Source organism: Rhinoderma darwinii, chromosome 5 (genome assembly GCF_050947455.1).
Source record: "Rhinoderma darwinii isolate aRhiDar2 chromosome 5, aRhiDar2.hap1, whole genome shotgun sequence".
Taxonomy (NCBI): domain Eukaryota; kingdom Metazoa; phylum Chordata; class Amphibia; order Anura; family Rhinodermatidae; genus Rhinoderma; species Rhinoderma darwinii.
In genome coordinates, this window is record NC_134691.1 from 277,831,042 (window position 1) to 277,856,464 (window position 25,423).

Here is a 25,423-nt window from a genome sequence, read left to right on the forward strand (position 1 = left end):
ACAGCATCTAAGCCATTAGAAACGGGGACGGTCTCCTCTGACGTTCAATCATCCCACCCGTGACGCAATTTTAGGGTGCTGACGGCTGTCATAGCATGGCAGCCTGGGGGGCCTAATGAAGGCCCCAGGTATGCCATCTTTGTACTTCTATTAAGCCCTAATAAGAGCCTGTCAAAATCACAATATACTGCAATATGTTAGTAAAGGGGCGTAGCTAGGGGTTTCTGAGTGGGCCCCAACCTAGTGGGCCCCCCCAAACGCATGCTTACAACTGAAGAGGCGCATTCTAATTATATACCAGCCATTATCCCTGTATATAACCCCCATCATCCCTGAATATACCAGCCATCATCCCTGTATATAACCACCATCATCCCTGTATATACCAGCCATCATCCCTGTATTTAACCTCTATCATCTCTGTATATTCCAGCCTGGCTAGTATATACAGGTAAAATGGGGGTTATAAACAGGGTTGATGGCTGGTAAACACAGGGATGATGTGGTTATATAAGGGGATGATGGCTGGTATACACAGGGATGGTGGAGGGTTAATGCAGGGATGATGGCTGGACTACCGGTACATCATCCCTGTATATAAACCCCATCATCCCTGTATATACCAGCCAGGCTACCCCTGCCGTATAGGTTTGTACTGCGTAAAACTACTGCTCCCAGCATGACCCGAACAATGGTAAGGATATGCTGGGAGTTACTGTTTCACAAAATAAATAATCATACCACCCATCATCGCTGCAGATCATACAGTGACTACAGTACTGATTAGAGGCAAAATAAACATTTACATTAAGTGACTCACCGTTGACTCAGAGTCTAGTTTTTATTTTTCTCTTTTCTTCTCCATCCGGTCCAGACCTATATGATGACTTCTCCAGGCCACAGCCCATTTCTGCAGTTTGCCGCTCAGATGTCTTCAGCTTCTCACTTTTCAAGCATTTCTGCACCTATAAACAAAGATAAAATTCTCAGGGTGCCACACTCTACACACCTAAATATAATAGCGCCATACACTGCACCTCTAATTATAATAGCACAATACACTGTGTCCCCGATTATGATAGCACCGTACACTGTGTCCCTGATTATAATAGCACCATCCACTGTGCTACTGATTATAATAGCACCATACACTGTCTCCCACGCACACAGTGCTCCCTGTAGATATTGCCCCATAGATCCCCTTGTAGATAATATAATGTGGACATGCAAAAGTATACAATAAGTATACTATAAGACATATAGCCCCCCTGTAGATAGTGCCCCACATATACCCCCCCTGTAGATAGCGCTCTACATATAGCCCTCCCTGTAGATAGTGCTCTACATATAGCCCCCCTGTAGATAGTGTCCCACATATAGCTCCCCCCGTAGATAATGCCACTCACGTTTTAAAGTGAAAAAATCAACTTTACATACTCACCTTGATCCCGTCCCTGCGCCGTACTGTGTCAATGCAGGCCTGCTCTCTTCTGAGCAGGACTGCTGGGGCTGAACGACGCTTGTGTCGTTGAAGGGGGCTGAATGTCAGGGCAGAATGACGCCCCGCCAATCAGCGCCTTTCAATAACGGAAGCGTAGCGTCGTTGAAAGGCGCTGATTGGCAGGGCAAGTCATTCTGCCCTGCCAATCAGCGTCATTGTTAAGCGCTGAATGGTGCCGTGAAAAAAACCTATGCCAATTAAAAGCTGTTTTTAGTCACCATCTCCCACAAAAAATTTTAATAAAAGTTTCATGTACCCCAAAATGGTACCAATAGGTTAAACTACAGCTCGCCCCAACTCTCAGAATATGGCAACACATTTTTTTTTTAACAATTCGTTTTTTCCTTGTAAAAGTAGTAAAACATAAAAAAAACTATATACATTTGGTATCGCCACAATCATATCTACCCCTAGAACATAATTAAGATGTTTTATCCACAAGGTGAATGCCGTAAAAACAAAGCTTAGAAAAAAATGGATCTATCACTGGTTTTTTTTCCCATTCCATCCCAGTACATTATATGGTACAAGAAATGGTATTAAAAACTTGTCCTGCAAAAAACAAGCCCTCATATGGCTATATAGACTAAATAATAAAAAAGTTATGGCTTTTGGAATGTGGGGAAGAAAAAGTGAAAATTAAAATTAGAAAAATGGCTGCGGGAAGGGGTTAAAGCAGTTTCCTAATGTCTATTGTATTGCATGTAAATGCCCGAGCTAAAGAATTTCATAGCTCACAATTACTGATGGATTGTTAAGAGAGATATACGGGGGTAGTGGGGAGTAAGGAGCCCATATCCTGTTGCTCTGGGACCCTCATCAGTCCATGTCTGCCTCTGGTAAGCATAGCCTGGATCTGTTATTACAGATGGAGGGTTTTTGGTAGTTTTCTGAGCAGCCTAAAGAAATAACACCAATATCGTTATTGTCAGGGCCACATCTTTAGTTATATCTGCTCAATTGCCAGTTTTCCATCACAATATGAAGATGTTTGCCTAATTTCACATAAGATAAATAAGATAAAAAGGCTATGTTCCATTAATCTGGTGATTTTGTAGGCTTGTAATTGTATCAAGCATTGTAACGTTTTCCATGTGTGATCTGTAGCTGCCGCCTGCTCTTCATGACAACCTGAAAAGGAGGATTGTTGAACGATACAAGAAATCACTTTTCAGTCTCCAGAGCAATCCCTGCAACCTGAAAGCAGAAATCCAGAAGGTATACCTATGTTTTAGAATCAAATATGATTAAGTATGGTGTCAAATGTAAAATGATCTTTGCTTACCTCATCTTGTGTTCACTTTTTACATAGTATGGTAGACCTAAGTCATCTTCTTACAAATCTTACAGTAGTACATCCTTTAATTTTACATCAGTCCAATATCCTTCTTCTCCTACCTGTGGCACTCTTATGGGTGTTCAGGAAGCTAGAAGTATAAAGGACTGTTTGGTATAATCCTGAGACTGGAAAGAGGGTCACTTTCTTTGGCTTTCTGACAAAACAGTGGCTATGCTGGGTCAGAAATAAAAGGTTATTCCCATCACACACTAATATATGCCATTACTTTGTGCTTTGTGACCGGTGAGGGCCTGATTGCTCGGACCCTCACCAATCCTTAGATTGAAGGGGCCGCAGTACTGCCAGCACTGCTCCATTCAAGGGAAATGCCATTACTTTGTGTGATGAGAATAATCCTGTAATATTTTAGAGACAGTATTTTGTTAGTGAAAATATTGTGCTCACTGGTAACCATCAGCTTACCATAATAAAGACTGCCAAACAATACCCCATACCTGTGTGAAATAACCCTTTATATATGTATATAACACTCTTTATCTATTATATTATATATTCATCAATAACTATAATACTAATTTGCTTCTTTGTGCTTCTAGCATACATGGAAAGCTCTATACACTTTTATGGGAAATAATTGTATTCCTGATCAATACCCTTTTAGCAGAGCATTTTTTACTTTAGGGAAAAAGAACATGCTAAAATGGGAAATATATATATAGTTCAAGGTATATACAATCTCACATTTAATCCCCAAGGAGCACTATAATATCACCTGGTTCTCTTGGGTTACTTATACATTAAATGCATTCCCTTGTTAATATCCCTTGTGTCTATGAATGGACATGATTATGTGTTCTTGTATCCAAGGACAGTGCAATAAACGACCTTCATAGATGACCTAGACAAACGTTTCTGGATGAATTTTAAATGTTCACGTTTAACACGTCCTGGGTTACTGAATATATTTTAGTTTAAAAAATGAAATATATTTCTGATAAATATAGACACTGCAAGCCATTTTGACATAAAACATCATTCTTCAATGTGATTAAAATAAACATCTATTGGAAAACCGCACTCATTAGAGGTGATTTACTAGGATTTCAAGGAAGCTCATTACTCCTTCAGCGTTGCCATAGGTTTTTTTTTTTTTTTTTTTGCATAAACTTGTTTTTATCAAAGTTTTAAACAAATCGACAAGAAGAGTCAAAGAGATAGTTAAAAAGCCTCCAGTGCATAAGAACATTTAAACAAATAGATACTTGGGTAGATGAAGCATTCCAATGGAAAGCCCCACATATAAAGCCCTTCAATATAAAGGATAAACATATAGCATACTTATATGAGGCATAGTAACAATCTTGCATTGTTCAGGTGGGAAACCGAATAAAGAGTTATTGCAGCCCAAGCAAAGGAAGGCTGGAGTAAGGTAGGGAAATAATAAGAGAGAGAAGGGGGGAAAGAGAGGGAAGTGGAAGGGTATATAGAGTGGGGTATGTGATGTGAATTAAATCAAGGAAGTCACAAAAAGGAAAGTAAAGAACCAAACTCTAGACAGGACCTTCCCATCTGCAACCCAAGGTTTTGTTTTTTTATGAAAGCCAATTTGTTTAAATCCGCACTGTCCCTGAAGGAGATCCATCCAGACCATGTACTATTGAAGTTATCTGCATTGTCGTGATCAGTTACCCAATTCTCCATCTGCATCAAATTATTGACCTCAGTCGACCACTATCCTACAGCAGGAATAGTGACAGATTTCTAGAGTTGGGGGATAATTGTGCATAGATAGATAGATGTGCTGCCACGTATGCCCGATGTTAGAGTAATTTGTGAAAAAAAATGTGCACTAAAAATGTGAGCATAGATGTCAAAATTATTTTTGTTATCGGTTTCTTGATGGCCTCCCACACTAATGTTCTCTTTGCAGTCAGTATTTAGGGGGCAACTTCTTCTGGGCATACTGTATTTAGAATTGTACACAATTCATTTTTTTTTTCATGATTGACTTTACTGTACACTGAGGGATATTGAGTCATTTTGATATTTTTGTGAATCTCCTGACTGGTACTTTTCAAAATTCTTATCACAAAGTTTATTGAATAGTTCTTTTGTCTCCATCAGTAGCTGAGCCTTACAGATACAGGTGAATTTATACAATTACATGAAACACATTGACTACACACAGCTGATTTCCATTTGGCTATTTCAGTGACTTCTAAAACCAACTGGCTCCTCCCATGATAATATGACAAAATGATGATATGATGATTTGAGTGGGTCATAGTAATACTGAATAGATATATCGAATCTAAAAAATAAAAGCACTTCCGGACATAGTCAATTCAAGCTATTTTATTAACCTCTTCAAGTAAATAACGCAATATTTCAGTCCTCTTACTGGGGCTTTTCTTAAGCCCTCTCAAAATATATATCAGATGATTAGTATAGATGCATTTCAAATTATGCACCTCACACCGGTCAGATGATTAACCCCTATGCACACTAGGATGTAACTGTACATTATGATGAGGACTAACATCCCACACCTCGACATACAGTAGCATTGTGGTAATGGTGCGCCCCCTCCATCTGCAGCATGTGTTGGCTGTAGTGTACAGCTGACATCCCGCTGCAACAGCCGGGAGTTTAACAGAGGGAAGTGGGCGGGTGGACGATCTCTGTGTGCCGATCATTGTCATGGCAGCCCGGAGCCTAACAAAGACCCCCAATTCCTGCCATTTTCGCACTGCCTAATAGGTTGCCTGTCAGTTGTACACTGACAGGCAGTAATGCTTTGGTATAGTAAGCATACTTTACCCTGCTGGAAGCGATCAAAAAGTCGCATTGTGTAGTCCCCTAGTAGCACTTAATAATTGAATATAGTTTTAAAAAGGTAATTAAGAAAAAAAAACAATGTTCACAGTACAAATAAAAGAAACACATTTTTTTTCACTAAAAAGTAGTTTTATTTTTCAAAAGTGTTCAATTATTTAAAAAAAAGATACATATATGGTATCGCGTGTTCATAATGACGCATATAGTAAAGTTAATACGTTATTTTAATCGCACATTGAATGGTGTTCAAAAAAACAACGAAAGAATTGCTTTTTTCCTATCCCCGCAAAAAAAAAACAAAGTTAATCAATAATTTCTATGTACCTCAAAAGGGTTCAATTAAAAAAAATCAGACTCTTCCCACAAGAAACAAGCCCACATACAGCTTAGTCGACAGAAAAATAAAAGTTATATCTCTTGGAATGTGGCAAAAAAAATTAATGACATTTTCTATTATTCTGTAGAAGTAGTAAAACATTAAATAAACTATACATATTTTGTAATCGTACCGACCCATGAAATGAAGGTAATATGTTATTTATGCTGCATTGTGAACAGTATAAATTTAAAACGCAAAAAAAAACAATGGTGGAATTGCTGTTTTTCAATTCCCCCCCAAAAAAGCAAATAGAAGTCAATCAATAATACTGCATATATGTACTCCAAAATGGTTCTATTAACAAAATTTGACTAGTCCTGAAAAAAACAAGCCCTCATACAGTTAACTGAAAAATAAAAAAAGTTGTGGCTCTCGGAATGTGACATCGTCCTAAAGACTCAAAAAAGGCCAGTCCTTAAGGGGTTAAGACATTTGTCACACTAGGAAACTTCATAACAAAATAGAAACTTTACAATCCTAACATCCGCTATAGACACTTGTGACCCTGTAATACTATTCCAATGGTATTTACTCACATCAGCATCTTCTGTGCCATATAGTGCTAAATATTCAGCTTCCATAATTAATATCATCCGGTTGTCCTATGAAGAACGTGCTCAATCAATTTGACGCCATTAGTCACTCAATTAGCAAAGTCAGCAACACCTTCATTATTAATGACAGCTTCTTATCTCTGTCCTAGGTAACCACTCTTATTATATTTTTCTTCTGTCTTTACCTTTGAAAGAAGAAGCTTAGGTTTATAAAATGAGGAAAAGAATTAAAAACATATTTAAAAGTTTTTATTTTTCTCAAAACAGATGTATTAGGGCATGGCCAGATGTGGCGGAATTGCTCTGGAATTCCGCTGCGGACATTCCGCAGCGGAAATCCGCAGCGGACCCGTTTCTCCATTGCCTTCCACAGCTTTTTAGTAGGGTTCGTTTGTACGTTGCGGACAATTCCGCTGCGGAGCATAGGCTGCGGTGCGGAATTTGGTGTCCGCAGCATACAATGGTTGTTGCGGACGTATGGCGGACTGGTTGCGGAATCATTACGGAATTTCTCCATTGACTTCAATGGAGATTCAAAATTCCGCAATGAAGTCCGCAGATGTTATGTACATGTTATGTGTGCTGCGGAGCGTATTGGTTTTTTAACATGACATTTCTTCATTCTGGCTGGACCTATGTATTTCTAGGTCTACAGCCAGACTGAGGAAGTCAATGGGGCTCCCGTAATTACGGGTGACTACGTGTGTGCACCCATAATTACGGGTGACTACGTGTGTGCACCCGTAATTACGGGAGCGTTGCTAGGCGACGTCAGTAAATAGTCACTGTCCAGGGTGCTGAAAGAGTTAAGCGATCGGCAGTAACTGTTTCTGCACCCTGGACAGTGACTACCGATCCCAATATACAGCAACCTGTAAAAAAAATAGAAGTTCATACTTACCGATAACTCCCTGCTTCTTCCTCCAGTCCGGCTTCCCAGGATGACGTTTCAGTCTAAGTGACGGCTGCAGCCAATCACAGGCTGCCGCGTCATCCAGGGAGGTCGGGCTGGATGCCGAAAGAGGGACGCGTCACCAAGACAACGGCCGGTAAGTATGAAATTCTTTTACTTTCACTAGGGAAAGTGCTGTCCCTTCTCTCTATCCTGCACTGATAGAGAGAAGGGAAGTACTTTCACCTCAATACGCAATGGCTAGTCCGCATCAATTTAATGCCCATTTTGGGCAGATCCGCAACAGAATCTGCAACGCAGATTATGTGCGGTCAATGATGCGGACAGTTGCGGAAGAAATCCGCCATGTCTGGGCATGCCCTTACAGCGGCTTATTAAAACTATAAAGACACTCAACGAGATTTATATGATTAACCTGTCACTGAAACATTTAATTGATTTGCAAAATCTTGTGACTTGCTATATATTTGATGATGTACACTAGTGTATCGTGTATATGTTCTTGTGAGATAGAAATGGTGAATGTGTCACAGTGCAAACTATGCCACATCAGCACAAAAAACATATTCAAAGGAAAAATTTCACTCGGACAGGTCTCTTTAAATAAGTATTTGTCTACGACCAAGGTAAAAACTGTTGTTTTGGCCCTGTCAGTGCTAATGACTGGCAGAGAGAAACAACTGGTCTGCCTAGGCATATTGATACCAATTTCCCAACTACTAATAGAGTTGATTAGTAAATTAAAATATAACTTTTAATAATGAAGTTAAGACTGAACTAAAGACGTACAACATGTAAAGGGTTAAAAGTTACACAGAGTCGGCTGGCACGTCAGTAAGGATGAGGTATATACAATGTGTCTTATAGACTAACATGGACAGCAGCTGCAGACTGCTGTTTGGACACTATGTCACACTGAGGTGAGGTGTGACTGCGAAGCTGAGTGATCATTAAAATTGCGATAGCCCCCCCGACATGTTTCACTGCAGAAGCAGCGTCCTCAGGGGATAAATCAGGGCTAGACTATATGTGTCTATAAGACACATTGTATATACCTCATCCTTACTGACGTTCCAGCCGACTCTGTGTAACTTTTAACCCTTTACATGTTGTACGTCTTTAGTTCAGTCTTAACTTCATTATTAAAAGTTATATTTTAATTTACTAATCAACTCTATTAGTAGTTGGGAAATTGGGATCATTGTGCCTAGGCAGACCAGTTGTTTCTCTATATAATTATATCCCTGCCAACTACTAGGGTCCCTTAGTCGTTCTCTCCAATGACTGGCAGAGAGGACTCACAGAGGGAAATTAATTAACATATGTAGCATATGCATTGGGACTGCTTAGTGGGTGCAATTACGCCTACTAGTTTATGTTTATTGATTTAAATGTTCTCTTCTTAATTTCCATCTAAGACAGGGTCCATTGATTTATGTTGTAAAGTAACGATAATAGTTAAAGGGTTTTTCCCATAATCATCATTTATCACTTGGCTATCTCCGGCAGCCTCATCGAAAGTGAATGAAGTGGTCGCCGAGCATGCACAGTACTTCTCCATTCACATATGGCACTCAGAGACCCCCATTCTCGGGATCGGTAGAGGTCCCAGGAGTCATACACCCACCGATCAGACATTTATCACCTATCCTGTGGATAGGTAATAATTGATGATTATGGGAAAACTCCTTTAAGGATGCAGCTCTATAGTTCAAGATGCACATGAATAGCTGGATGAACTCACTTAGTGAAGCACTCTTTGTCTTGTCCTAACCTTAATAAATGGATAACCCCTTTAATACTACACAGAGCTCAGTCACGTCCTTTGTTTTGGTAGCAGCTGACAATTCTTATAAGCCTGTATAAAGATTTACAGAGTATCAATAATGCATAAATCCTCTACTCACTCATGGTACCAGACTATTTTATAGGTATAATTTATCTAGGTCTTTTGATGTCTTTTTAGGTTGTGCAGGGGTCCCCTGAGATTATAGAATTCTTTGCTGATGACTGCCATGGATTGTTACAGTCGTACGGAACGTCACTGATCTCTGATGACAGGACAGGTTTGCGTAAACCAAAACATAAAATAACTTTGTGAACTTTGCTTATCTCCATTCCAAGTAAATTGAACCTTTATAAGGTTCCTGGCCCCTTGATGATTACATTTTTAATTATTGTTATTGAATTACCCACAAGGTTATCAATTCATAGGAAATGTTTCTACCTCTCAGTTGAACTGAAGAAGCCACTTAGATGAGAGAATACATACACAGATATAATCATGGACTAGCGACTATGTAGTATATAATATCATAAAAAGACTAAGCTATCATATTTTACAAAAATGTGGATAAAATATTTGATTGAACGCTATTAGTGCTCATATACAATTTTATTTGCAGATTTTTCATATCAAAGCGGAGTACTGATCAAAGTGCTGCTATGTAAGAGAGGCACAATAAAAATGGAAATTGTAAATTATGGCATAAAGCAATCATTTTCAAAGAATGCTCTGCCGGGGAGGTCTGTGTACATGGACACAATCACTACCGCTTTGATCTGCTGTTCAACAGCCTATTTGTGTTCTCACTACAAGGCCAAATAATCTAGCTAAATGCATCTTCTATTAGCGGTACAAATATGATGGCTGGCTTGTCTTGTTTGTACCTGAATACAATTTGAGCTGGCAATGTATTCAGCGAGGCTTAAAAGAGACTATTTCAGTAATTGTAAACATGTTTGTACCACTTTCTCTATTTGCTCTTTACAATTTTAGTGAAATATCCTGCATTTTATAGTTTTACTTGTTCATTATAAGTGTGATTTGAATCATTGCTTACATGTTTAATCCATGGACTTAAAGGGATTTTCCGAGATCGAAGTAGATTGTGGAAAACCCCTTTTATAGAAATCAAAAATATTTTCAATATACTCACAGTCTTGAAAAATACTCTTTCCAGCACTGCGGCCCACTCGTTGCCCCACCAAGTAGATGTATGTCATAGTAGGGAACGGTATGTATGGAGCAGTTTCAGAAGCTAAACCGCTCTATACACGGTGGGTGTCACCTGTATAATAAAGCTGGCACCCCGCTCTAACGGCGGCATCGGAGATTACTCTGATCCAGGTCATTTAACCAGTTAGAGATCAATAGTGACTATGGCATCTAAGCCGATAGACAGATGGAGGCCCCCTCTGTCATCCTATTGGCCCCCCAGAAATTTTTCCATTCCACCGCAGAAAATAATTTTTAAAACTTTTTTAGTATATTATATGGTACATTGAATGGTGCCATAAAAAACATAACTTTTCCCACTAAAAAAAAGCCCTCCTTCTGCTATGTCAACAGAAAAATAAAAAAGTTATGGCTCTTGGAAGGCGAAAAGGGATAAACTAAAATTAAAAAATGAAAACTGGCTGCGGCGGGAAGGGGTTAATTGATAGAGCAGATATTATAATATGTTTATTTCCATGGTAATAGGAAATGCTGGCACCTTTGAATTTGATGGTGGAATAACCTACGAGCAACTACAGGTATGGTAATTTTTTTTTTCATGATTGAGTGTATGAAGAGGCCGTGTCTAACAGATATTCTAAATTCATGTTTTTCTTATATAGACAATGATTGAAGAGATTTTAGAAGACAGTGGGTACTATCATTTAACGTCGAACAGGTAGGAAATGGGAACTAATTTGTTTTGGAGTAAGTAGTATTCTATACTAGAAATATAGAATAATGTTGGGGGAAACTCAATGCTGAAAATTATACCTTAGGAAGGCCAAATGTGTTCTTCACTAGTACAACAGCAGTAAAATGCTGATAATTCAGCATGATTGGGACCACAGACGTACTGGATTTTCTCAATTTCTGAATTTGAAAGTCCAGGTTTGGATTCTGTAGATCATTGGTCTTCTGCAAGTCATAAGTAGCTTGAAACCGCCAGCAGTCCATGATATGTCTGCCCTTTTTGCCTGCCATGTGACAAAGTTGTATTACATAACCGATGTTCATTTTGTATTTGCCCTCTGCTATAGTATTGTAACTTCCTCCATTATTATCTAAGATGCCACAAAAATCAGTAATGCAGTTATTAAATTGTGGGTAATGTGTGGGACACCATCATCTTTTGCTGGCATACCCTCTGTGCCAATTACAAATTAGTTCTGTACAGACTGTACCACTTTCTCATGGCTACAATACAACAACCACATTGTTAAAATTTTGACATTGTATTTTGCCCCTACTGTGCCAACTTTAACAGTATATTACTGGTTTTGTTTGGTCTGTTCAATCTTTAATATGAATGGTACTTCTTGTACCATTTTTTCACGTTTTAGCAATTCATATTTAGCTTAAATTTGCCAAATTTCACTAGAAACATATTTGTTATCTGCAAATGTTTGCAACTTCATCTTGTTTTTTTCTTTTTTCGTATTAAATGTCTCCCGAGTCACTTGGACCTTCATCATTTATCAAGTGTTCATTTTTCCTAACAATAAGACTTTTAAAATCTAACCGATTAGCTAGGTACTGAGATGCTAAAAAAAATAAAAAAATAAAAATAACACTATTGAATCACCTTCAGGGATGCCTAAACTTTTGCTTTATATTTTTTTATTTATTTATTATATATTTATTTATTTATTTTTATTTATTTATTGTTATTTTTTAAGGCAGTGACTGGAAAGCTGGTAGAGGCTATGTTCACATGGAGTATTTTGCCGAGTTTTTTGACGCGGAAACCGCGTCGCAAAACTCGGCAAAAACGGCCCGAGAACGCCTCCCATTGATTTCAATGGGAGGCGTCGGCGTCTTTTTCCCGCGAGCAGTAAAACTGCCTCGCGGGAAAAAGAAGCGACATGCCCTATCTTCGGGCGCTTCCGCCTCTGACCTCCCATTGACTTCAATGGGAGGCAGAGAAAGCGTATTTCGCGCTGTTTTATGCCCGCGGCGCTCAATGGCCGCGGGCGAAAAACGGCGCGAAAATCGCCGCGAAAATCGGCGTGCAGGGAGAGGAAAATCTGCCTCAAAGTTCCAAACGGAATTTTGAGGCAGATATTCCTCCCCCAAAATACTCCGTGTGAACATAGCCAAAAGGTGGTAAAAGGTGTATTTATTCCTCCTACAGTAGGTTGCTCTCCTATAGATGCTAAGGGCCTCCAACTGTCATATAAAGTAGTAGGACAAACACATTTTTTGTTTTTCCTTTTGTTGTTTAAAAGCTAAGTTCTAGGACATGGAGTTTGGAGGCTTTGTAGTGTTCTTGGTGGGATGTGGCTTCCGTTCCCAGTCCAGCATCTGCAGTGGCCTCATCAGTAAATGCTGCTGTACTGAGGCCAACTCAAAACCCTAAGACTGGGTTCACACGACCTATTTTCAGACGTAAACGAGGCGTATTATGTCTCGTTTTACGTCTGAAAATAGGGCTACAATACGTTGGCAAACATCTGCCCATTCATTTGAATGGGTTTGCCGACGTACTGTGCCGACGACCTGTCATTCACGCGTCGTCGTTTGACAGCTGTCAAACGACGACGCGTAAATTGACTGCCTCGGCAAAGAAGTGCGAGGAGGAGCTTTTACGTCTGAAACGACGCAGCTGTTTTCTCCTGAAAACAGTCTCTTTTCAGACGTAAAAGCCAGTTCTCGTGTGCACATACCCTAACTGCAATGTGTAAGGTCCCTCAGGGCAGAGAGGTGTTGCTGCTTACAAGCTCTGTGCAAACTGAAAGTTGTTGCTATATTATGTGTAAGGGCGGATTTACACGAGCGTGTGCGTTTTTGCGCACGCAAAAAAACGCTGCGTTTTGCGTTGCGCAAAATGCACTTAACAGCTCCGTGTGTCATCAGATAGGATGTGCGGATGCGTGATTTTCGCGCAGCCGCCATCATTATGACATTCCGTTTGGATGTTTGTAAACAGAAAAGCACGTGGTACTTTTCTGTTTCCAAACATAGTTTTGACTGCTGTTGCGCGAATAACGAGCGTCCCACGGAAGTGCTTCCGTGTGGTGCGTGTGATTTTCACGCACCCATTGACTTCAATGGGTTTGTGATGCGCGAAAATCGCAGAAATATAGGACCTGTCGTGAGTTTTACACAGCGGACTCACGCTGCGCAAAAATCAAGGACAGTCTGCACTGCCCCATAGACTAGCATTGGTCCGTGCGACGCACGTGAAAAACACGTGGGTGGCACGGACGTATATCACGTAAATCCGCCCTAAGACAGAGAGGGAGTTATACTGTTTAGTTCGTTTATGTTTTGTCTCATGAAACTTGTATGTGCCCAGATCTCTGATGTTTTCTAATGTATATACTAAACTTTGCATCATTGTTTTAGCATACTTTTCAACATTTGAGTATTGGAAAGATAGTCATTAATGCAGGCAAATTTATTGTACGTTAAGCCCTGGCTCTAACACCTCCCAATCCCTGTCCATACACCTCCAGCTCAGCCCACACAGTATAATGCCTCCCCATAGTATAATGCCCCCTTAGTGCATCTCCGCACAATATAATGTCCCCAGTGCCTCTCCACAGTATAATGCCCCCATAGAGCCACAAACACACGCACGCAAGCACGCACACACACACACACACACACACACACACACACACACAGTATAGTGCCCCCATAGTGCCTCCCCTCAAATTGTAATGTTCCATAGTACTTCCACCACACACACACTCAATATAATACCCCAATAGTGCCCCCCCCACACACAGTGTAGTTCCCCAGACACATAGTAAAACGTCCCCATAGTGCTGCCCACACACAGTCTAATGCTCTCATAGTGACGCTGACACATAGTAAAATGCCCCCGTAGTGACTCCCCACACAGGATAATGTTCCGTAGTGGCACACACACACACACACACACACACACACACACACACACACTCACACAGTATAATGCCCCATAGTGCCCCTCCCCACCCACACACACACAGTATAATGCCCTGCTGCACACATAGTATACTGACCCTATAGTGCACCCACACAGTATAAAATTCCCCACACACACAGAACAAAACCCCCATAGTGCCTCCTCACACACAGTATAATGCCCCAATAGTCCCACACACAGTTTGATTCCCTCATAGTGCCCCGACACAGCATAAAGCCGCCCCATACACAGTACAATGCCCCCATAGTGCCTACTCACAAACACAGTATATTGCCCCCTTAGTGCCTTCCCACACAGTAAAAAGCCCCCATACTGCCCCACACACAATATAATGCCCCCGTAGGGCCTTCTCACACAGTATAATGCCTCCATAGTGCCTCCTGACATAGTATAATGTCCCCATAGGGCCTCCACACACATTATAATGCCTCCATAGTAACTTACCCATAGTGCAATGTCCCTATAGTGCCTCCCCACATAGTATAATGCTCCCATAGTTCCACCACCACAGGATTTTTCTATTTTTTTTTTGTGACAGAAACTGAAAATAAATATACCACCATATATGTAAAAAAAAGCCCAAATATGAAAGGGGTTGCCTATGACGTTAATAACTGCCTTCTATAATGTTCTTGCCATAATTAATACTATTAGAATCTTTAAATTCTTAAACTTTAAATGTCTCTGATGTTTCCCAATGTATATGCCATTGTTTTAGCATACTTCCCAGCTTTCAAGTAATAGAAAGACGGACAACTTATGCAGGCAAATTAAAAAAATAAAATGTTTTTAAGCCACACCTCTTAATCCCCACACAAAGTTCAGCCCACAGAGTATAATGGCTCTATAGTGCCTCCCCACAACATCAAGCTCCCGTAGTGCCCTTCACACAGTATCATGCCCCCCATAGTGCCTCCCCACACAGTATAATGCACACTATGGCCCCACAAAGTATAATTCCCTCATAGTCCCCCCCACACACACATGGATTGTAATTCCCTCATAGTGCCCCCACACACAGTGTAATGCCCCCATAGTGCCACCCCACATACAGTATAATGCCTCCATAGTGTCTCCTCTCAAAGGTATAAAATTCCATAGTGCCCCACCACACCCGCAATATAATACCCCCATAATGCCCCCACACTCGGTGTAATGCCCCATAATGCTCCTTTAGTGCCAGCCACACACAGTACAATGCCCCTATAGTGCCCCCACCCACAGTGTAATGCCCCATAGTACCTCCCCTCACAGTATAATGCCCCATAGGGCCTTCCCACATAGTATATCGCCCCATAGTGCCTCCCTACATAGAATAATACCCTGATAGTGCCTCCTTACACGGTATAATGCCCCCATAGTGCCTCCTCACGACGTATAATGCCCCATAGTGTCTCTCAACATAGTATAATGGCCACATAGTGCCTCCTAACACAGCATAATGTCCCTATAGTGCCTCTTAACACAGTATAATGTCCTTATAGTGCCTCCTCATATAGTATAATGCCCCCATAATGCCTCCCCATATAACATAATTCCCCCACAGTGCCTCATTACACAGTATAATGCCCCTGTCAGAGTAGCCTGGGTTTGGCAGAGTTAAAAGTACTCTAAGAATCTAGCCTCGGAGTCCAAATCGGGAAAGCGATGCATCGGAGAGGACACACAGACACAGGCAAGTGCTTCAGTATCAAATGTGGTATTCTCTGCAGAACCACTCCCCGTTCGGATTATTTATACAGGACAAGATGCCAGAGAGATACAACATACAAAAGCCAATAGTAGACACACACGAGTGCAAGTATAGCTTCATTGCAGTGGTAGCTTAACCAATTAGGTTTAAGATCACTTATGGTACATACATACATAAATACATACATACATACATACATACATACATACATACATACATACATACATGTTAGACAAAGACAGCCTGTAAAAACGCCCTAAGGCCTCATGCACACGACCGTATTTTTTCCCACCCGTAAATACTGGCGTAAATACGGGTCCGGTGTCACACGTATTCGACCCGTTTTGCACCAGTATTTACGGACCCGTGCCCGTAAATATGGTTCCGGTGTCACCCGTATTCCACCCGTATTTACAGGCACGTTTTTGGCGGCAAAATAGCACTGCACTAATCGGCAGCCCCTTCTCTCTATCAGTGCAGGATAGAGAGAAGGGACAGCCCTTTCTGTAATAAAAGTTAAAGAAATTCATACTTACCCGGCCGTTGTCTTGGTGACGCGTCCCTCTCTTCACATCCAGCCCGACATCCCTGGATGACGCGGCAGTCCATGTGACCGCTGCAGCCTGTGATTGACCTGTGATTGGCTGCAGCGGTCACATGGGCTGAAACGTCATCCAGGGACGGCCAGGACGTCGGGCCGGATGTCGAGAGGTACGCGTCACCAAGGCAACGGCCGGGAGACCGGACTGGAGGAAGCAGGAAGTTCTCGGTAAGTATGAACGTCTTTTATTTTTTACAGGTTGCTCTTTATTCTGATCGGTAGTCACTGTCCAGGGTGCTGAAAGAGTTACTGCCGATCAGTTAACTCTTTCAGCTCCCTGGACAGTGACTATTTACTGACGTCGCTTAGCAACGCTGCCGTAATGACGGGTGCACACATGTAGCCACCCGTCATTACGGGAGCTCCATAGACTTCTATGGACTGTCCGTGCCGTTATTACGGCCTGAAATAGGACATGTTCTATCTTTTTTAACGGCACGGGCACCTTCCCGTGAGAAAACGGGAAGGTACCCGTGGCCAATAGAAGTCTATGAGCCCGTTATTACGGGTCGTAATTACGACCTGTAATAACGGGAGTTTTTACGGTCGTGTGCATGAGGCCTAAGCCCCCACCTTTGGAAAAAACAAGTTAAAACTTCAAAGTTTCCTGGGGGTTCTATATCCCACATACACACATGTAATAATCATTATTAACTCTATATCTGATTCTCAGCCTGATTATACAGGATAAACAACTTAACCCTTCGGTTACTTTCATACCCCCATACTGCCTCTTCACATAGTATAATGCCTCATAGTGAACCCTACAAAATAATGCCCCCATAGTGCCTCCCCACATAGTATAATTCCCACATAGTGCCTCCTAACACAGTATAATGTCCCCATAGTGCCTCCTCATATAGTATAATTCCCCCATAGTGCCTTCCCACATAACATAATTCCCCCATAGTGCCTTCCCACATAACATAATTCCCCCATAGTGTCTCCCCACATAGTATAATGCACCCATTGTGCCTCCTAACAGTAAAATGTCCTTATAGTGCCTACCCTTACACAGTATAATGCCCCCATAGTGTCCCCCAACATGTTTTTTTTACCTCTATTATGTTACTGCCGTAATTAAAAATAATAATTATGATATTATTAGAATCTTTAGTGGACAAGTAACATTTCATCTACTCTGCCTTTTTACCTTTATTTGCAGAAGTATTATAACAAATATTAACTTTTAACTCTCTCTGATTAAAGTAAACTTTAAGGGCTTGTCCACACGTAGCAGAATTGCTGCGTTTTTTCCGTCGGGAATTGTGGACAGAAAAATAACGCAGCGGAATACAGTAGCAGCAAAGTGGATGCGATTGAACAAATCTCATCCACACGCTGCGTAAATACTAAGTGGAAAAAACACTCAGATATTGACCTGCGGTGCGGAAATTTATTACGTAGCATGTGAATTGTATTTGTGTAAACGCTGCTTATTTGTTGCGGGATTTCCCTATTGAATTCAATGGGGAGCTAAATCCCGCAACAAATAGCAGTTGTTGCGTTTTTTGCGGCAGGTTCGATCCCCCTGCAAAAAACGCAACTCAGAAAAAAAAAAGCCTGATACTTACAAATAAATCTGTGTTCCTTCCTCCAGCACAGGCTGTTGCGGCGGTCACATAGGATTAAATGTCATCCCAGGAGGCCGGCCTAGGTGATGTCAGAAGGCCGGCCTCCTGGGATGACGCTTCATCTCAATCTCATGTGACCACCCGTGCAGCCAATTACAGGCTACAGCAGTCACCTGGGATGAAACGTCATCCCAGGAGGCCGGCCTGCAAGCAGGCTGGCTGGTGCTGCAGTTTTCCCCAGCTGACATTTCGGGTGAAAAACTGCACCACAGTTTGGTGCGTTTTTTTGCCTGGAATTCCCTGCAGTGCACAGGGTGGATACGCTGCGTGCTCTTACACCGTATCCGCCCTGTGTGAACTCAGCCTAAATGTTCCTTAACCCACTATAGAGTTCACATCTTGTATCATGGAAGTAAAGCCTTTTTCGCATGGTGGAATTTTAGTCACTATTTTTCGTTAGTAATTGGAAGCCAAAACCAGGAGTAGGTCCAAAATACGGAAGAGGTGCAAATCTTTACATCATATTTTTTTCTCTGTGTAGGTTCCACGCCTAGTTTGTCATGCAAATACTGGAACAAAATACTGATCAAAATACTGCTGTGTGAAAGAGGCCTAAAGCCATATAGCTTTCTCTATTATCAATCAATCAGCCAAAGTATATATAGCTAACATCTGACAGAGGTCATTGCAAATTTGAGAGGAGCCTGACTATTGAACGCACAGCTTATCCTGTTTACTAAGACACTTAATTATATTTTGTTGTTATCATATCTGTCTTTTTGTAGATACTACTCATTCCCAGTGGGAGTCAAGAACCTTTTAACAATAAAACGATGATGGCTTTCACCTTTACAAGACTCAATGTTACTGTGTTTTCTCCCAACTGAAATAGTTGGTTAACTTAAAGCTGCTTAACATATATGGAAGAAGATAACATGGACTGCATGAATCCCATGGGAAAGACTTGCAAGTGACTGTATTATCAGACGAGCTGCGCTTGTTTTGAGTGGCTTTGCATAATAAAATACTCTATAAATTGAATACTATATATTTTATATCTAAACGAAAAGACTTGGTGTATCTAGTCTTTGCCTGGTGTGATAGTGTATATAACAGCTTTACTGCAGATTTTTGGTCTCTGAGCATATGTTTTGCACAGGGGGAAGATTCAAATAAAACGACATTATTTTGATTGAAAGATTGTATGTTTTTATTCATATAGTGATAGAAGCCAAATCATGGCGGCTTACAATATGTAAATGGAGGATAGTTATGCTGTGCTGTGTTTTGAGAGATTCTTACAAACTAAGTCCTTATTCAAACGGCAGTGTTCGGGCCCTGATATATGGACCATGTATCGGCCGTATTTCCCTGACCGACCACAGTTCAGAGAGCCGGGCTTCTAGCATTATAGTTAACTATGATGCTAGGAGTCCCTTGTTACCGTGGGAATACTGCCCTGTACTGAAGACATGGTTATAGTATGGGACAGTATTTCTGCGGAGAGGCAGGGACTCCTAGCGGGAAATACGGCCGACACACTGCCCCTTTATTACGAACCGAACATGGCCGTCTGAATAAGACTAGAGAGGGGCATACACAATGCTGAACACTTTGGTGGGATTTTAAACAGACTAGTGTTTTATACGTACTCCAGTCTTAATATAGAGAGCGCTGGAGTAAGACGCTTCTGACTTATTGAGAAGCGCATTCATTTTTAAGAAATTAGGCACATGTCTGGATGTCTGCGCATGAAAGTCAAATCTACAATTGCGATATAATTTACACCAGTTTCTGGTGTAAATTATAGTATATATTTTGGATCGCGGATGGACCCGCTATTCCAGTTACGCCCTGCCCTCTTTTTTAAAAGTGGTGGACAAGGTGTAAAAAAAATGTCACAACATTTGTTCCGACTTTTCCAAACCAGAAAACTGCCATAGTGTTTAATTAATACCTTTCCAACGTAGCTGAAGATTTAAACAATCGTTCTTAGCTTGCATTTTATACTTTACATAGAAAATATGATCTATATAGATCATGTGGTGAGAGAAATATTATATTATGTTACATTTTTCATTATGGACAGTTGCTATCCAATTCATTTCTGCTACTTATGAAATTAAGGGGGTATTCCAGCCGATCGCATTTATCACCTATGCAATGGATGGGGGAAGTCGCACTAATAACTTTTACTTGGCTGTTTTCATACTTCCCACAGAGTTGTATGGAGCGTCATTGCTCATGCTGGACTGCTGCTCCATGCAACTCCTCCTCACATTGAGCGACAGGGGACTGCGATCCCCCATTCCATCAATTGGTGGGGGTTACAGCAGTCAGACCTCCACTGATCTAACATTAATTACCTAGCCAGTAGATAAGTTAAATGTTATTGGCTGGAATGCCAGAAAATAAATGAACGGGTTTGTATCATGACAGACATCTATAGCATATCCAAGGGATATGCCATAAATGTCTGATAGATGTGGGAGCCATCTCTGTTACGCGCACCTATCTCCAGAACTGGGGTTTCCAGGCCCCATCCCTCCTGGTGAGGGAGTGTGGATCCAGATGGGGAATCCGTGCACATCAGCCAGGGTTTCCAAAAACAGCTGAGCTACACAGTTTCTGTAACTACCTTAGAAGTAAATGGGAGTTACGGAAACAGAGTATCACGGAGAGCATCGCTGTTTCCGTAACTTTCACTTCAATGGGAATTACGGAAACAGCTTAGCTCAGTGAGCTCGACTGTTTTTAGAGGCCCCTTCGGTAGATAGGTGTGGGTCCCATATATGGATGTTTATGGCATATACTGTGGATAATCATCAGACACAAAACTGCATGTGGTTCACATGCCCTAGACCACAATTCCAGTAATTGAAAGATATTGTATCTTCATTGAATCCTGAGTAGAAAAAATGTAACACAAAAAACCTTCCGTGCAGGCACCAGTTGATACCCACTATAGATGTCATCCATTGTGACTATTTCCTGATACAACGGTATACTCCAGCATTATCCGTGCTGTCTATTATCCAAGCCTGCACCAGTCACCCGGTGCCTGCACAGGGAATTTGTGAAGTTAGTCCAAGCGTCTCTGTAATCCGGTGCTGACTTTCTGCATGTAGCCTGACGGGGGACCGTGGACTGCTGATGATTTGAAAGTCTGACCAGCATCTGTTGATGAGAGAGGATTTTCCTGCAGACTGGCTACATTTTAAGCCATTTGACAAGGTGAGTCATACCATATCACAGTAGAAAATGTGCCTCTGCTCTTTTCTCTCTCCATAGACTCTTAGCATGAGGAGGCATTTTTTTGGAGTAGGATCCAGCAACTGTTAGGTCAGGACAGGCCAGTCAGAGAGTAGTACCCATGGTAGAGGAGGGGTTGTGATAGGGGTGAAAAGGAAAATGCACTAAAAACAAAACCGACCATTGTTTTCCTTACTTTCCTCTCCCACCCCCTCCTTTCCAAAATTAGTCACCACCCCTCACTCCCCCCTGGTCGAACTGCGGGTCAACCAGGAAGTGTTAAGTAATCCTTTCTGCCGTGCTAACATGGGACATAGAGAGGAAATTGAAGACACTGAACAGGAAGAAGAATACATTTTTTGTTAATATGTGGTAAAAAAAATAAAAATGTATGGAAGAGTCACTCTAAGTACACAGGCAAGTGTGTCTGGGTTTTTACCCATTCTGTTACAAACAGTATAACCAACTTCCAAGACATCCTCTCGGGACTTCCCAAACGAATAGTCACTCTGGCAGAACCGGCGCATCCATGCATTTCATGGACGGCCATTCATTTAAATGCCCATCATGCAATGCATGCGTTTCCCCTGAAGGGGAAATATATACCGAAGGGAGGTTTCCCCCTGGTGATAACAGCGGATTGCCAGGAATTAGATAACGTATGGAAAGCTGCTAACACTGGCTTTAAAATGTTTCTCAGTCAGTAGTTGTAATCTCTACAATTACAGCATTTTTACCAATAACACCCAAGAAAAATACAATAATAAAACAGTTTGATAAAGTTCTGGCTACCGGCAGCCACCACTATGGGGGACTTCCTGAAGATGGTTTTCTAATTTAAGTCAATGGGAGCTGTATAAATCCATATTCAGTGAGCACCCCCAGTCATGTTTTATCATTTGAAGTAGTGACACTGCAAGAGAAATGTAGTATTACTTGGCACTATTTAAATCATTGACTGTCCATGTAATACAGGAAGGAAACAAGTCCACCAGAGCAAGAGTGGTGTCCATATGCCGTAATTGAATAGAAAGAGGCTGTTCTGCTTAGACAAAATATTTAGTTCTATAACATATTGAAGGGAAGCAAAGGATTTCGAGCTCTGTAACAAAAAAGAACCCTGGTTGCATACAAGATATATTATGAAATTAATCCTAACAAAATGTTTAACCTATTTAGATTAAACAAATGGGAAAGTGTGGGCACACTTTAAATGCACAACACCACGTGTCTGGTGACTGTTTCATAAACTCAGTGTTGCAGTAGAACTGTATAGGGAGGTTGGCGCATAGTATCTGACAATACAATATGATATTGCCAAAATTATTTCACAAAAAAGTGATGAGAGAAAAATCAGTCTAAGGAGTAGTAAATTGGATCAAATTTTTAATAACATTCACCATTTTTATTATATATTTTTGTATGCCGGATTGTATAATGAAGAGAATTGTACCTAAAATGCCTAGAGTTATGATAAATATGTTAGCCACTAAAATAAATTTAGCACAATTTGCATCATTTTTGACAACTCCTTCATTTACGCACCATACTACACTCTTGATAAATCGCTCTTGGGCATCCCTCAGTTGAAGGAACCATGCTCTCTCCTTACCTATTTTATTTTATAAATCTGCCAAAATATACAGTACATGTTACAACCTCTATTTTTTGTTTATCACAAAGATACAGTGAAACCTGTTAGGCTCTGTTCACATCTATGTCCAGTCTTTCGGTTGTTCTACTTTGTTATAGGAGCAGAACAGGGAAAAACTGGAGCCGTTTGAAATGTTGCATGATGCTATTTTGTCCAGCAAAAATTACTGATTCTGTGACATAGGCTCCTAATGGAGGTTCCAATGCATATGTGAACAGAGCCTTAGAGACAAACACTTAAAATGGGGCCTTTCCCATTCTGTTGCTATAAAGATGGAAGCATGCAATTATCTAAGATATTTTTATTTGCTATCGCATTACCATTACTCTTCACTGGAAATAAGGGGCCCAAACACTGCAGAATAACCTCAGGCCATTATCCCTCCTCCACCAAATGCTACAGTAGGCACTAGATGGCGTTCTCCTGGGAACCCAGATTGGTCTATCAAACTGCCAGATAGTGAAACATAATTCATCACTCCAAAGAACAAATTTCCACGATCCAGAGTCCCTTGGTGGCATACTTTACACCACTCCAGCCGATGATTAGCATTATGCATGGGGATCTTAGGTTAGTGTGCAGCTGCTCTACCATGGAAACCCATTTGACGCACTGTACTTGTGTTGATGTCACTTCCATATTTAGTAAACTATGCAACAGAGGATAAGCGATTTCGGTGTACCATGCACTTCAGCACTCGTGGCCCACTCTGTAAGTTTGCGTGCGCTGCTGCTTCACAGATGAGCTGTTGTTACCTCTAGACTAAGGGTAGGCAAATTTATCTGCTTGGCGTGCCAATAAAAAAAATTATGAAGCACACAACGTGCTATGCAAACATGAAAGTCATATAAGACCAACTGTTACCACGTACAGTATGTGACATAAAGCAATTAATCAGTTAATAAAACTTACATTTCAGTGTAAACCCTGTCCCTGACTTTCTTTACACGGATTATCTATCTGTGGCGCATACGAGGCTACTGAAAATAGCTGAGGGGGGTGCACATAGGCTTGACCGTGGCTACTGAACACCAGCTTGGGGGGGGGGGGTGCACATAGAAGAGACCATGGCTACTGAAGAACACCAACTTGGGGTGAACATAGGAGAGAGAGCTGCCAACTTTTGCTAAGTTTTTCTTTTACAGAGAAGTTACTGAACTCTGTCCTTGCGGTGCTGATCACCAAGAGAGAGCAGCGCTGCATTATGCACTTAGAGACGCTGAACACTAGGAGAGAGGGCAGTGCTGTATTGTGTGCTTGTCAAGTATTCAGCAGCAACAAACGCAATGAAGCACTTCTCTCTCACATGATGGTCAGACCCGCCAAGTGCATAATGAAGAGTTGCTCTCTCTCCCTCTCTTATTAGCACACAACGGCATCAGACATTAGAAGAGGGAAGTGCATACCTCCCAACCGTCCCAGATTCAGAGGAACAGTCCCAGATTCCAGGCGGTGTCCCGCTGTCCCGGGCGGCTGGTGGTATGTCCCGGTGTCAACTGTATCTGCGTTTTCAGGACATGATACAGTTAAATTCAATGCTGAATTAAAGAACCGTCAGCTCCCTGCTTCAGCATTCACTGTCAACTCGTCGAGGATTCCCCGGGCACTGCGCTACTTTAAGCGCTGAATCGGGGGAAGACCTTGATCACACTGTCCATTTATGGACAGTGGTGTCGGGCTTTCAACTATGAAGTCCCTCTTTCTTTTTCCAGGAGCGGATTCCCCGGCCAGAGCGTTGCCGACGCTCTGTCCGTGGATTCCACTCCTGGAGGAGCCCCTGACGTTGCTGTCCATATATGTACAGTGATGTCATGGTTCCTTCTGGAGTGTTTTTTTTTGGCATCTCAAAGCCCCTAACATCACTGTCCATATATGGACAGTGATATCAGGGGCTCCTCCTGCAGCGGAATCCCCAGCCAGAGCATTGCCGAAGCTTAGTCCGGGGATTCTTCTCCTGGAGGAGACCCTGACGTCACTGTCACTGCTCTCTCTTGGTGCTCCTGGAGGAGCCCCTGCTTCATTATGCACTTGGCGGGGCTGATCATGACATATATGGACAGTGACGCCAGGGGCTCCTCCTGGAGAGAAATCTCCGGCCACATCGTGACCGATGATCTAGCTGAGGATTCTGCTCCTAGAGGAAGCCCCAATGGCACTGTCTATAGGGGGTAGAGCTTTCTAAAGATGGGGTGGCACTTTCTACATGGGCACTATATGGGCACTATCTACAGGGGGACACTGCCGCTATAT

The 25,423-nt window shown here is 41.6% G+C and overlaps 1 protein-coding gene across 2 annotated transcripts in view; it reads left to right on the forward strand.

Moving 5' to 3' along the window:
- The window catches only part of NEK10 (NIMA related kinase 10), a 161,647-nt gene extending 142,182 nt beyond the window's left edge, over window positions 1-19,465 (forward strand). For both annotated transcript variants that reach the window (XM_075827183.1, XM_075827182.1), the window contains 5 exons: window positions 2,609-2,719; window positions 9,452-9,551; window positions 10,970-11,022; window positions 11,107-11,162; window positions 19,053-19,465. In XM_075827183.1, the coding sequence (XP_075683298.1) occupies window positions 2,609-2,719; window positions 9,452-9,551; window positions 10,970-11,022; window positions 11,107-11,162; window positions 19,053-19,104 (372 nt within the window). In that variant the 3' untranslated portion in view covers window positions 19,105-19,465. The remainder of the gene's footprint in view (window positions 1-2,608; window positions 2,720-9,451; window positions 9,552-10,969; window positions 11,023-11,106; window positions 11,163-19,052) is intronic.
- Window positions 19,466-25,423: the final 5,958 nt, after the last annotated feature.